General features: G+C 44.8%; 1 protein-coding gene across 1 annotated transcript; it reads right to left on the bottom strand.

The window, feature by feature from the left end:
* Positions 1-748: 748 nt before the first annotated feature.
* tbc1d10b (TBC1 domain family, member 10b) lies at positions 749-10,607 on the bottom strand. The gene is made up of 10 exons (XM_071466583.1): positions 10,114-10,607; positions 8,072-9,067; positions 7,127-7,226; positions 6,894-7,001; positions 5,706-5,812; positions 5,414-5,528; positions 2,957-3,022; positions 2,678-2,867; positions 2,422-2,576; positions 749-2,271 (listed from the first exon to the last, which is right to left on the bottom strand). Exons 2-10 carry the CDS (start codon positions 9,046-9,048, stop codon positions 1,345-1,347), a joined length of 2,745 nt encoding a protein of 914 aa, XP_071322684.1. The 5' UTR covers positions 9,049-9,067; positions 10,114-10,607; the 3' UTR covers positions 749-1,344.
* Positions 10,608-12,189: the final 1,582 nt, after the last annotated feature.

Here is a 12,189-nt window from a genome sequence, read left to right as displayed (position 1 = left end):
GGAGTGGGCAACTTCAGTGGTGCTTTGTGACAAAATCACAAGTGCAAAAGTCATCCTTCATTCTCTTAAGATACTTGAAATCACATTCTAATGGGTTGATGAACTGAAGTTCTTACCCATACTGAAATTTGGCTAAATACATGCATATATGATTTTTGTTTGCTGAAATCAAAGTAATACTAATTTTACAGACGGACATTTGGTCGGCAGGACTCGTGTACGGTCACTGCTGCGTGTCACGTGTTCCCACACGACCTTTTATTGAGAATATCGTGCCTGCTTTTTTTTTTTTCTTTTCTTTTTTTTTGGAAAAATCAACCTCAGACACATGAAATTTAAACTGGGGCCTGAAATAAAAACAAGAAATCTCCCTGTGTGTTTTGTCAGAGACAAAAAAAAAAAAAAAAAAAAAACACACATAAATGAAATATTAAAAGTAACAACCACTACATGATGTCTGGGTGTACTTTTAGTTTTCTCCCTCTTTTCGTCTGTGTCACTGTTCAGATTTATTCCAGTGACAGGAGAAGGTGAAGGTCTGGGAAGAACCACAGAAAGGATTCAATGGTTCAAAGCAGGCAAAGGGACACTGAAAACCAGGAGGCCACACACAGAACAGTAACACATTTCACTAGTACTACTAAGGCACACACTCACTCACAACATTAAACATGACAATAAATACATCCTCAACAACATTACTAACATTTCTGTCTTCAGTGCCTACATTTGAAACGACGTCCAAGGATTTTCTTTTTTTTTTTTTGTTAGTTTTTTTCCAGTCATCCAGATAACCTGTCCACAGATAAGAACTGCCGAGCTGACGACATCCTATGTACTGTAGGTAGACTTCTTATTTACATCCTCTGTGGCACCGTAACTATTTCTGAAAACGTTCGGTTCAACAGTCCCTTGAGTCGATGTTTCTCCAACCAACTGCCATCAATCTGATTAAAAGTAATAAAAATGAAAAAAAACAAACAAACAAAAAAAAAAAAACCTAAAAGAGATAATGACCGTGATCTTCTGAAAAATGATTCAGACTCACAGCCTGAGCTCCAGTTGAAAAAGGAAATTTGTCCCATCTTAATAAAACTCGGTGAAAAAGAAAGCGTAGAGCAAGGGGCAAAAAGCCGCCCGAGGTGCTATTAAAACCATGATCCAGTTTTCTCCACCATAGTCCTGGGACTACATTAAGTCATTGAAATGATGCATTATACAGGAAGCCATCCCATTTTTTTTATATTAATCACTCTCTCTGTTTCTGGGGGTCTTTTGTTCCCCTGACCTCTTTTTTTTTGTTCAGCGTCCCTTTTCATTATCCTGGAATGATGGGGTGGAAAACTAGGCCGAATCTCTCGCCGCTGCAGCTCCGTTTTTGTCTTCAGCCTCTCCTCCCCCTTTGTCCTTTTTCTTCCCCCCTTTCTTCTTCTCTTTTTCTAGCCTCTCTTTCTCCTTCTTCAGCCTCTCCTTCTCTGCCTTTTCCTTTTCCTTCTTTTCCTTCAGTTTTTTCTTCTCGTCTTCCTTTTCCTTCTTCTTGTCTTCTTTGCTCTTCTTCTTCTTCTTTCCTTCTTCCTCTCCAGTTGTGGCATCAGGCACCGGCACCACTTCTTTTTTTGAATCCGTACACGGGGGCAGAGGGGCGTTGTTTGCGGTGGGAGAGGGGATAGTTGGAGTGATCTGCTCGGAGACGATTTTAGGCGAGGGGGACAGAGCGCTGGGTGGCGGTGTGTTCTGTGCTGGGGCTGAAGCTGCAGGCTGCCCCTGTGCTGAGGCGCCTTCTGGAAGCTGAGCGGGTCCACGTGATGAACCAGCCGCACTCCCGACTAAGGGGCTCTGAATGTGAGGTGCTGGTGACCTCTGACCTGCCCCTGGAGGAATGGGGGGCTTATGGCTGGGGCCTCGGCCCGGGCTCGATGTTACTGCAGCCTGCGACTGAGGAGGCAGGATCTCGACTCCTGACGGCCCTGAGAAGGAGCCCTTCTTGGGTCCGGAGTGGAAAGGAGCCTTTGACTTGCGGAAGCCAGGAAGTGACAGAAGGCTGGAAGAGGCCCTGAGGGGTCCCGGTGGAGGGATCGGGCTTCCCAGGAAAGAGAAGCTGCCACCGGAGCTGATGGCGGCAGCGCGGCGTTTATACTCATAGATGGCTCTCGTACCGTGGAGCCGGCGGCCCGGCTGGTGTGTCAGCTCCCCTCTGGACTCCCTCCACTTCCTCACTTGGATGCTGCACTCCCTCTCTATGAGCGCCTCTGTCACTGGGAGCATAATAATCTGGACGACATCAGACAAGGGTGAGACAGACAGAGGAAGTGAAGATTACTCGACCGGGCACTACGGGACAGAGTGACTCATAACTCGTGTCTCTGAGTAAAAACAGAAGCAGATTTTACTTGTATACATGTCTGAGAAAGAAATACCCACCTCCTGTACCAGTATGTCCTCTCTGATAGTGTCAGGTGAAATGTTTCTCAGGCGCTCCATGGTTTCATACATGCCCTGCAGTTCTCGAAGTTTATCCACGGAGCCAAGCATTTGTTTCAGCAGCACCAGCCCCACACGAAACACGATCTTCACTCCTGCAGCCAGAGACTCATATACTCAGAGAAACAGACACATTTTGAGGTAAACTTACAGAGGGAGGCTGAGAGAGAGAGAGAGATTCTGATCTGAACGATACCTTCACAGAAGAACATGTCCCATACACGCAGTACACAGGCCCATGGTAAGGTGCGCGAGAAGATACACATGAACCACTCGGTCATGTAGAGAATCGGGTCGATCTTGAACTTCTTGAGGTGGCGGTACGCCATCGGACACGTGCGCCGTAACAGCGAGAAGAAGATTTCCCCATCCAGCTGGATCGCTTCCTAAAAGACCGAAACGACAAGTCTCAATAAAAGATGAGAAACAGACGAAGGTCTGACAAAGACAGGAAGGAGTTTGTTCATTCACTCACCAGCCCAGCGCTGTAGTAGCCAGGGAGATACTTCTCACAAATCTGGACGAGGCACCAAAAAGCTTGCTGTGAGGAGGCAAACAAAAACAGTTCAGGTTTTCAAACTTACTGCAGACGAAGCTTAAAGGTAGAGTAAGTGATTCTGATCCAATAGACTCCATGAACATCTCCTGGTGGTCGGCTAGCTGACAATCTGTGTGTGAGTTGAAAAAAAATAAAGTTTTCCTACACATGGATTTGTAAATGGGAAATAAACAAAATGGCTCTGAACAAGACACACAACACTAATCCAGCCAATCAGCAACAGGGTGTGTTCATGCGAACGGATAGTGCCAGTTTAAATATTACCAGGGGAAAGAGACGAAGCAGCCCACCCTCCTGTTGCCACCAGTTTTGAAAGGGATTGACTGGGACTGCAGATGAAAGATTGGTGGCAAAGAAGAAATGTTTACCAATGGCAGCGGGATGGTTGCAAATACTCCACAAAAAGTGCTATAAACAGACAAGAGCGACGAGCCGCGTAAACATTAGTGAGGCTTTCCAACAGTGGAGACCGCACAGTCGGACCAGGACAGAAATTCAGCCCTGGATTTACCCGCTGGGACTGGGTCGCTCGCCAAATAACAGACACACACAGAAGGACAGGAAAGAGGCTGATGGGGACGGGAAAAACTTTAAAGACTTTTCAGATGTGTTGATGGTCCACTGTTTGCTGATGCAGCCCACCAGGATTTGTCCCGGTTGTCCCAATGGCCAGTCTGACTATGGTGAAGAGACGTCTGAGAGGTGACAGACACGAAGACGGATGCAGAGGTTTCTCTGTTTCTGCTTGACAGGGGGATAGCATTAGCTTTGCCAATAGATCAGTGTTGTTCTGCTAATGTTTGTGATCACTAACCCTAACTGGTTAGTTTGCGGTGTCACATTTGTGTGTCCTTAGTTTCTTCTTACTGTCTTGCTGTCTGCAGCTGATGTGCTGGCTGTGGGAAGCCGCCTCGTCCTCTCTGCATGTTAGCTTTGCAGTAGCAGCTGTTAGCCACATGTTTGCTGCCTCGTTGTTCGCTCTATTCAATGTGGTATTTGTTTGTACAACGTGCTGAGGCTTTTATAGTCATGAAGACCCCAAAAAAACAAGTTTGCTAGCACAGTGAAATTATTTGGTTGAATGCATGATTTGAAATGCTATGCCAGCGAACGTTACCTTCCTTGTTAGCCTAGCCACAAACCTACAGTCCTCAGAGGAACCTAAACAACTCACTCACACCACTTTTCACACCGTTGTGTTTTGGATGCTGCATGTTTGCTACATGTTGTTTGTTCCTTTACATTTTATAAGGTTTGTTTTGCTTCAGCTATGAGAAAGATTATTACCAGTAAGCAGTGGGATGAAGCAGCGACACTGTCAATTCCCGCTTTTATTTCCTGTTTTTTTATTTTTGAGGCCCTTTTAAAAATAGAACAATATGCACATTAATCATGAAGTAAATCTTCTCACTCTTCCTTCTTCCTGTGTTTGTTGTGAGCAACTGATGGCAAGGTCGTGTAGTGACATGGTGACTTTCAACTTTGCCAGCAGACTATTCAGAGCTGAAGCATGAACAAATGTTAAGACAAAGAATGTGGTGAAAGAAAGACCAATAAAACAAACTGGACTGAATCATGTTCTGTTAAACAGAAAAACCCTTCCAGGTGAAATTTGACACACTTTCAGTAGATAAAAAAAACACACTTAGTTTGCTGCTACCAGACATAAACCACAACAACTGTCTTAGTGTCATTAAAAATAACACACTGCTACTTGAGTATTACATTGGCAACTACTGGCCTACACACATTTACATATGGGAGTGAATTAATTCAGGTTTAAAGCTGTCAGAATACAGATGACACAGCTCTGTGTGGTCGCCCTCGGCCCCCAGTCAACTGACGCAAACGGCCTGTCAATGGAGCGCTGTCTGCTAACTGCTACTATTTTTAATTTAGTAAGCAGCCACAATGAAATAAGAACCGAATCAAGTGAAGTTTCAGTTTCGTTTCGCGATCTCACACATGCCCCCTCTCTTTTTCTGGTGCGGGACTCTCATTTTCAGGTGAGGAGGGAGAAACACCAAACACACATGATTTCTACACAGACGTGTACGAGCATGAACAAAGTGGAGCGTGAAAAGTGCAACTCAGATGCGAACTCATCCTCCTGTGTAAAAATGGATTCTTCTGTCTCATGTAAAATCATTCATGTTGTGTGATGCATGTTCAGGTGTGAAGTGAACTGTCAGGTGCTTGATATTTTGATAATTCTTGATAATTTCAACAAAACTCAATAACAGGCCAAGTAATTATGAAGCTTTGAAAAGTTATCGGTCTGTTCAGTAATCAATACGTGAGTGATGCTGATAAATCCTTCTCTTTTCCTATAGACCCAGTGACATCTGCCCCCCCCCCAGCTCTGCCACTCACCTCAGCGGGCATATGCATGAGCAGCACTGCAGCCACGGGAGCCTGGGCCTGGCAGTACCCCTCGTCAGGCCGGTAGATGGTGTAGGCTTTCAGGATCCGGTACAGATCCTGTTGCCTGCGGGAACAAACTTGATTTGATAAAGGGCCGTCCAGGATCATAACATTGTCTGCTAGTGGGCAGATAATATCTGTGGCTTGTATTCAGTGTGAAGGTGTTACTTTTGTGAGTAATGTGTTTATTTTTATGCCAATTAGACGGAGTGTGTGTGTGTTTCGTTTTTTTTTTTTTTACCCATGGCCACCACGAGCAGCAAACATCTCGTGGAAGGGGAACTGTCTGTGAAGATCCTTCTCTATAATGTCCAGCCACTTAGCCTCCCCCGGCTCTCTCTCCAGCTCCTGCAGTGAAGAAAATTAGACACAAGTTCTAGATAAATCCTGATTAACTGATTCAATCAATTTCTAAATTAGAGATTAAAGTGGATTAAACAGCAAACTCCTGTATGAAATGACATAGGAGAGACTAAACAGTGAAATACAAATGAAAAGTCAGAAATTCTTTCTCAGACAACGTAAACAACACTAAGCTGACTGCTTGGACCCAGACCCAGCTGAGGCCAGACCCCCCTCCAGGGTGGACATGGGGGCAGAGCTCTGACAGGCAGGATTACCGGTTCTGATAAGAGGCTTACAGCTCGCTGGGTCTGCGCCTGCGTCCCTTTAGCACCCCTGGAGCTGAAATTGCCCTGCTCAGCCACAACTTCCCTTTACAATGGTCCCAACTTTGAGCCAGTTACTCAATCAAAATACTGTGGCTTCTTCACAGACCTTAAATTTTCTCAGACCAGCTACAACCAACTGAGCATGAAGAGAGAGAAATTACCAGAGAGAGCAGATTTATAGAATCAAAGATCAAACTGAATTTTCATGATTCCATGTCAGTGCATTCGTGGTGAACTGGGTTAAAAAGTATTTTCAAGACTATGAGAATCTAAAAAAGCAGCTGTCTCTGCTGTTTTGGTTTTGTTGACAATATGGTAACAGTTGGAGATGTGGCTAAAAGTGTAAAATGATATCTGCCTGCTGAAGATCCTTGTGGCTGCAAGTAAGAGGAATGTTACTCAGCGCTGGCTTCTGAGAGACACCCCCACCCCCCATACTTAGGCCCTTCTCAAAGGATCTGTCGACCCTATATGCTCCATACAAAGGTGACTTATTCCCATCGTCTTCAGAAACACATGGGTGAAAAATGAGACGGTGATTCATGCTCATTTTGTTTTTAACATTCTTCCTTGTTTCTCCTGTTTTCTTAAAGTCTAAGAGGCAACCGTGCCTGAATCTACATGTAATCAACTGTACCTGTGTGTTTCTCTGATGACCACATTCTAATCTTTTTTTTTTTTTTTAAATACAATTAAGCCTTTTTTATTTGATAATGTAAGTTAAAAAAAAAGGAAAAACAATATTGTCACAGTGATACCTCAAATTTCCCTATGTTGGCTTCCAGGAGCTCTTGGCTGTTGGACAGTAGCTGCCAAGCTTTGGATCTGAGAGAAGATGGGATGCCCTTCCTGCAGCGCAACTTCACCTACAATGCACAAACAGATACACAGGTTATCAGCTGAAAGACAACGTCAAGTGTAAAAGTAATTAAGTACAATCAAGAACATCTACAACAATTAACAGGAACATCTGAGATGCGGCTGTTCATACCTTCTGGAAGCGATGTTTCACCCATTTATCCCAGTTGCAGAACATGTCAATCCACTTCATCTCCCTCTGTCTGGCAACTTCAACCCGAACTTCCTTTTCACTGTAATAGTGAGTAATATAAAATTACACCATCGTTGACAGAAGCGGGGGGGTAGTCGTCTTTGTTTCATCTTCCTAAATATAGCGCTCTGGTGTGTTTATAGAATCTATCAACAATCTGATGACACAAGTGGATTTGCTCAGAGTCTCTCTTGCGTTCATTTGCACAATATTGCGCTGAATTGCTCAGATGGACATGGCCAGAATACACTGCCAGTGCCACCACTGATGGTAAATCAATAAAATGTTGATTATTCAACAGTGGGAGAGCAATTAGCTTGTCAGAAAACTAGAAGCAAATCTGACAAAGATAAAAAAAAAAAAAAAAAAAAAAAAAGACAGGAAGAGAGCAGATGGGTGTGATACTACAGAGAGACACATAGTCAGTACATATTGAGTCACTAAAACACTCTCAGCATTATCTGAGTCAGACCAAGGGCAGATAAAGGACAGACAGATATGTTTGGAGTAGCAGAGCAGGAGAGGAAGAAGAAGACATGAAGATATCTGCGGGCAGATGGATGACAGAGTGAAGAAGATGTTCAGGGAAGGCGAGGTGGCTGATTAAAAGGAAGATAGTCAGACAGGATTTAGACTCATCTGTGTAAAACAACTCTCTGGTCATGATCTAATGTTGTATCATATTGCAAACAGCAAACTGTCTGCATAGAACCTCAGTGTAAAAAAGGGATGTGTGTTTTTTCCCTCCATCATGCAGCCATGCTGAATATGAGTCTCTAATTTCAGACTTAACTGTTAAACGTAATGAAATCAAACAGTAGACATGATCGATATTCTGCACATTGGCCAGAAGTGTGAGTGATAAGTTAATGTCCTAATACTTACCAGCCTTCACTGTACTGACTCCCACCTAGGAAGCCATATTTATCAGTGCGTCTGACAGTCAGGCCGTTGATCTCCGAGTCTGAGCCCACAGAGCTCCCATCCTCTCCTAGACCAGACAGAGACTCCAACGTCCCGGACATAAGGCTGGCTGACTCCAGGTAGCTGAGGGTATCGGGGGCCGGACGGGGGTTGGGGTTGTACAGCGGGAGGGCGCAGGCTGGCTCGTGGATCATTGGGACAGTAGGACTGGAGTGTTCGGCTCTGGTGGGGGTGCTGGGCAGTTCTGCTTTCCCTTGTTCCTTGGGAGCGTCAGGTTTTGGAGACAGAGGGGGAGGCTGACTTTGAGGGTTTTGTGCTTGTTGAAGTGGCTGAGGTTTCTCCTCTTCAGCTGGTGCTGATGCTGCCGGATCTAAGGGTGCTGGAGGAGCAGGTGTGGGATTGGAACCTGCAGTGGCTTGGGGTTGGCCTGCTGCAAACTGCCCACCTTCCATGACAGGATTTGGGTTGTGGGTGACTTGCACATTGGGGTAGAGATTAGGACCAGGATTGAGATCAGGAGAGGGGGATGCCTGCTGCACTTCACTGTGAGCCAGTGGCTCACTAGATAGTGCCGGGATCTCTGTTTCAGTATTCAGCAGGTCTGGATCACTAGACGTTGTCTCCTGCTTTATGACATGAGCTCCAGTTTCTACATCTTTCCCCGTCGATTCCTCTCTCTGTGGAGAAGCTTCATGTACCAGTGATGGGAGGGGGGTCTCAGCAGGGTTTTTGGGAGGACTCAAGGGTGGTTTGGGAGTTAAGGGTGAACCCCCTGACTGCGCTGCAGAAAAGTTTCCAGTCAAAGCTTTGTCATTATAGAGGGCAGACACAGGGCTTTTGGGAGCAGGGGGCGCTGCTGAGGACGGAGGGATGGAGGGAGCTGCATGAGGATCACCCAGCGCAGGGGGTGATGGGGATAAGGTGGAGAGTTCGGCCATGGTTCCACTCTGAGCTCTCCTTTACAAATAGAGAAAATTGAAGGAGGTGAGTTTACTAGGCAGCCATCCATTCAGCCAAAACTCTACTAATAAATAAAACCGTTCGCTGTCTGGATCATCAGCAATCTCTTCTTCATATTCAGACTGACAGCAAATACAAATCATCTCAATAGAAAGTTATGACCCTGCTAAATGTCAACACTTAACACAAACATTGAGTTCTGTGCAGTATAAGCAAATAGTTCCTCTTCTCAAAACTGAATCAGAGAATTAGATTGGAGAAGCAGCTAAAGAAGTGAACTATATTTTGAAATCACGGAAATTTCTGGGGTACAGTGTGTAGACTTGCACAAACCCACATGCAATTCTTACCACCCTCCCAACCCTTCTACACCTGTTTTTATTCGTAGTGTCAGATGTGATATTTTGATATATTGAATCTGCCAACAATAAAACTATGACATCAACTTTGTGAAGCTACATTTCCCCTTTTGCTACACACAGAAGCCTGTAACATGCAGTAAATTGACTTTACGATGGTGAATGAGTAATTCAGCAGCTTTATCACAGAAAAACACTCTACTTTCAGCGGGTGTCACATTTTAAAAAATCAAAAAGCTTAAACCAACAACTACAACCACAATAATACTTCAACGGTGAGTTGGCCCGAGTGACAGAAAAGCTGTAGACATAGCTACAGGAACAGTTTCCTTTAGAGTTGGACCGGTGCACTGGCATTTAACGTTATCAACAAAGCGCCCCGGAAAACCACGGTGATCCAGTATTGTGCTGATGAAGCAGGTTAATGTCTGTAGCGGTGCTTTCACACAGCTATCGGGGATATGCTAACGCTAATAACACCAGCCACTTAGTTGTCACAGCCTCTTTAGAGGCCTCACTCGAGGGCGAATCAACTTCCCTATTCAGCACACAGGAGAAATGGTTTACTAATAGCTAATAGTCAACACCCTCCTGTCTGCCAGGCCCCGGCCGAGCAGCGTCCACGGCCTTGTCCACCCCGCTGCCCCGGTCAACTACAACTTCAACCCCGCTTTCTCAACTCACCCGCGACCGGCGTGTCACTGTGATCCGTCCGCCTGGGTGGCCAGGGGGTTCCTGTCCACACGTCCCCCCGCCACAGCTCCGGTTCCGCAACCTCCTCCGTGAAACTGAAACACGAAGGATCGAGACCGGGGCAGGAGCCGCTAGACGGTGCGAGGACCTGGAAGAGCAGAAGTCCTGCAATCCGCGGGCTAGCTAGCTAAGTTCCCAGCTAGCTAAGTTAGCTTATTTTAGCCTAGTGTAACTATGAGCATTAGCGCTGATAGTGTTCTGTTTCTGTTAGCCTAGCCAGCTAGCTGGACGTCTCCATTACCTCGGTTAGACATGCGGACTCGCTGCGACCACCAAATTCAAGAAATCTTCTAAATAACAGTTTTCATTCTGTAACAAAACGGACTTTCTTTGTTTAATTTATCCAACCACAGCGGCAGAGCTACATCCAGCACCAACCGCTTGCATTTCCTACTGACAGCTACGTGCGCGTTCACGTAAGTGTCGTCGGGCACACGCACGTACCCGTACAGGAGCCTCCCTTCCACAGCAGGAAAATATGGCCACGGACACTTTGTTGAAAAGATGCGTCTGCTCAACATTATTTTACATACAAGTCCAACTTAATTTGACCTCAGTCACACACGTTTAAATCTGTGTCTGTAGTCATTAGATTTTAACATATAAAACACTCTTTATTTACATACTTTAATTCTTACTTTTTTTTACTGAGAAGTCACAAAGAACGTACTTAAAACAGAAGATTTCCCAAGTTTATAGTTTTATAATCTAATGATGAAAACGCCCATGATTACCAAAAAAATAATAATTGTTACACCAGTAGATGGCGCAATCCCCTTTAATTACAGCCGTTTTATTGACTCCTCCGGCTGAGAGATGTGGTAATCCACCGAAACACATGTTAACAGGTCCACACCCACACTCAAGCAATGAAACACACACACACACACACACACACACACACACACACACACACACACACACACCCACACTCAAGCAATGAAACACACACACACACACACACACACACACACACACTCAAGCAATGAAACACACACACACACACACACACACACACACACACACACTCAAGCAATGAAACACACACACACACACACACACACACACACACTCAAGCAATGAAACACACACACACACACACACACACGTTTACACTTATATCTTTGCGAGGACATCCATTGGCATAATGCATTTTCCAGCCCCCCCATCCTAAACTGCACCATCACAACTACAACCCCGACCCCAGCCCTTTGCTCTAACCCTAACTTTTCACCCCTGGCTCTGAGGGTGTGTCCCTCAGTGAGGAATGGCCTAAAATGTCATCATTCCTGATGTGTAACGAATACAAACACACCTTCCATTAGTTATGCACTGACACATGTTTACAAGTGTTATATCATAGACCAAACACAGCTAATCTATCATATGTAATGTTCTACAACACTGTGCTGTAAGCCTATGTTTGGACTAATCATTACAGAAGTCATAGACAAAAGCTTTAGATTGTTTTGTTTGGTTTGCCGAGAGAATGAGAGGTTTTATTTGAGTGGGTTTAATTTTCATACTAGCAGGCGAGTAAATGTTATGAGTATTGCCATGGAAAACCACAGAAATGGGGACACCCCTGTAAGCTGGAACATCGTCATTTTTTTAAGGGAACTCCCATATAATCTGTCTTACTCACGCAAAGCAATGCAATCCAGCTGGTTGTTATGGAGTCTGGGAAAGGTTTCCACAGGAGAGGGTACACCACCTACTATTGTGGGTAAACAATGGCGATCATCTCCATGGAAATCTAGAGGTGAAGAACTACCAATCACCATGTGGAATATAAACATGTGCATCAAAAAAACAAAACAAAAAAAAGAAGAACTGTGATTTAAGGTTATGAGTCATGTCTCCAGGCTGTACAAACCTTTGTTATGACATACACTGCACATTGTGATCATAATAAAGGACGTAAATGAAATCACTCGTGGAAAGAAAAACAGGCTTACTGTCACTGTAAATCAAATCAAAAGCAGCAACAAACACAACAAACTCATG

This window comes from Trachinotus anak, unplaced genomic scaffold (genome assembly GCF_046630095.1).
Source record: "Trachinotus anak isolate AG129_WGS33_773 ecotype Australia unplaced genomic scaffold, CSIRO_AGI_Tana_v1 ptg000003l, whole genome shotgun sequence".
Lineage (NCBI taxonomy): Eukaryota > Metazoa > Chordata > Actinopteri > Carangiformes > Carangidae > Trachinotus > Trachinotus anak.
The sequence above is the reverse complement of the archived record's forward strand: the minus strand, read 5'-3'. Positions and strand labels throughout refer to the sequence as shown.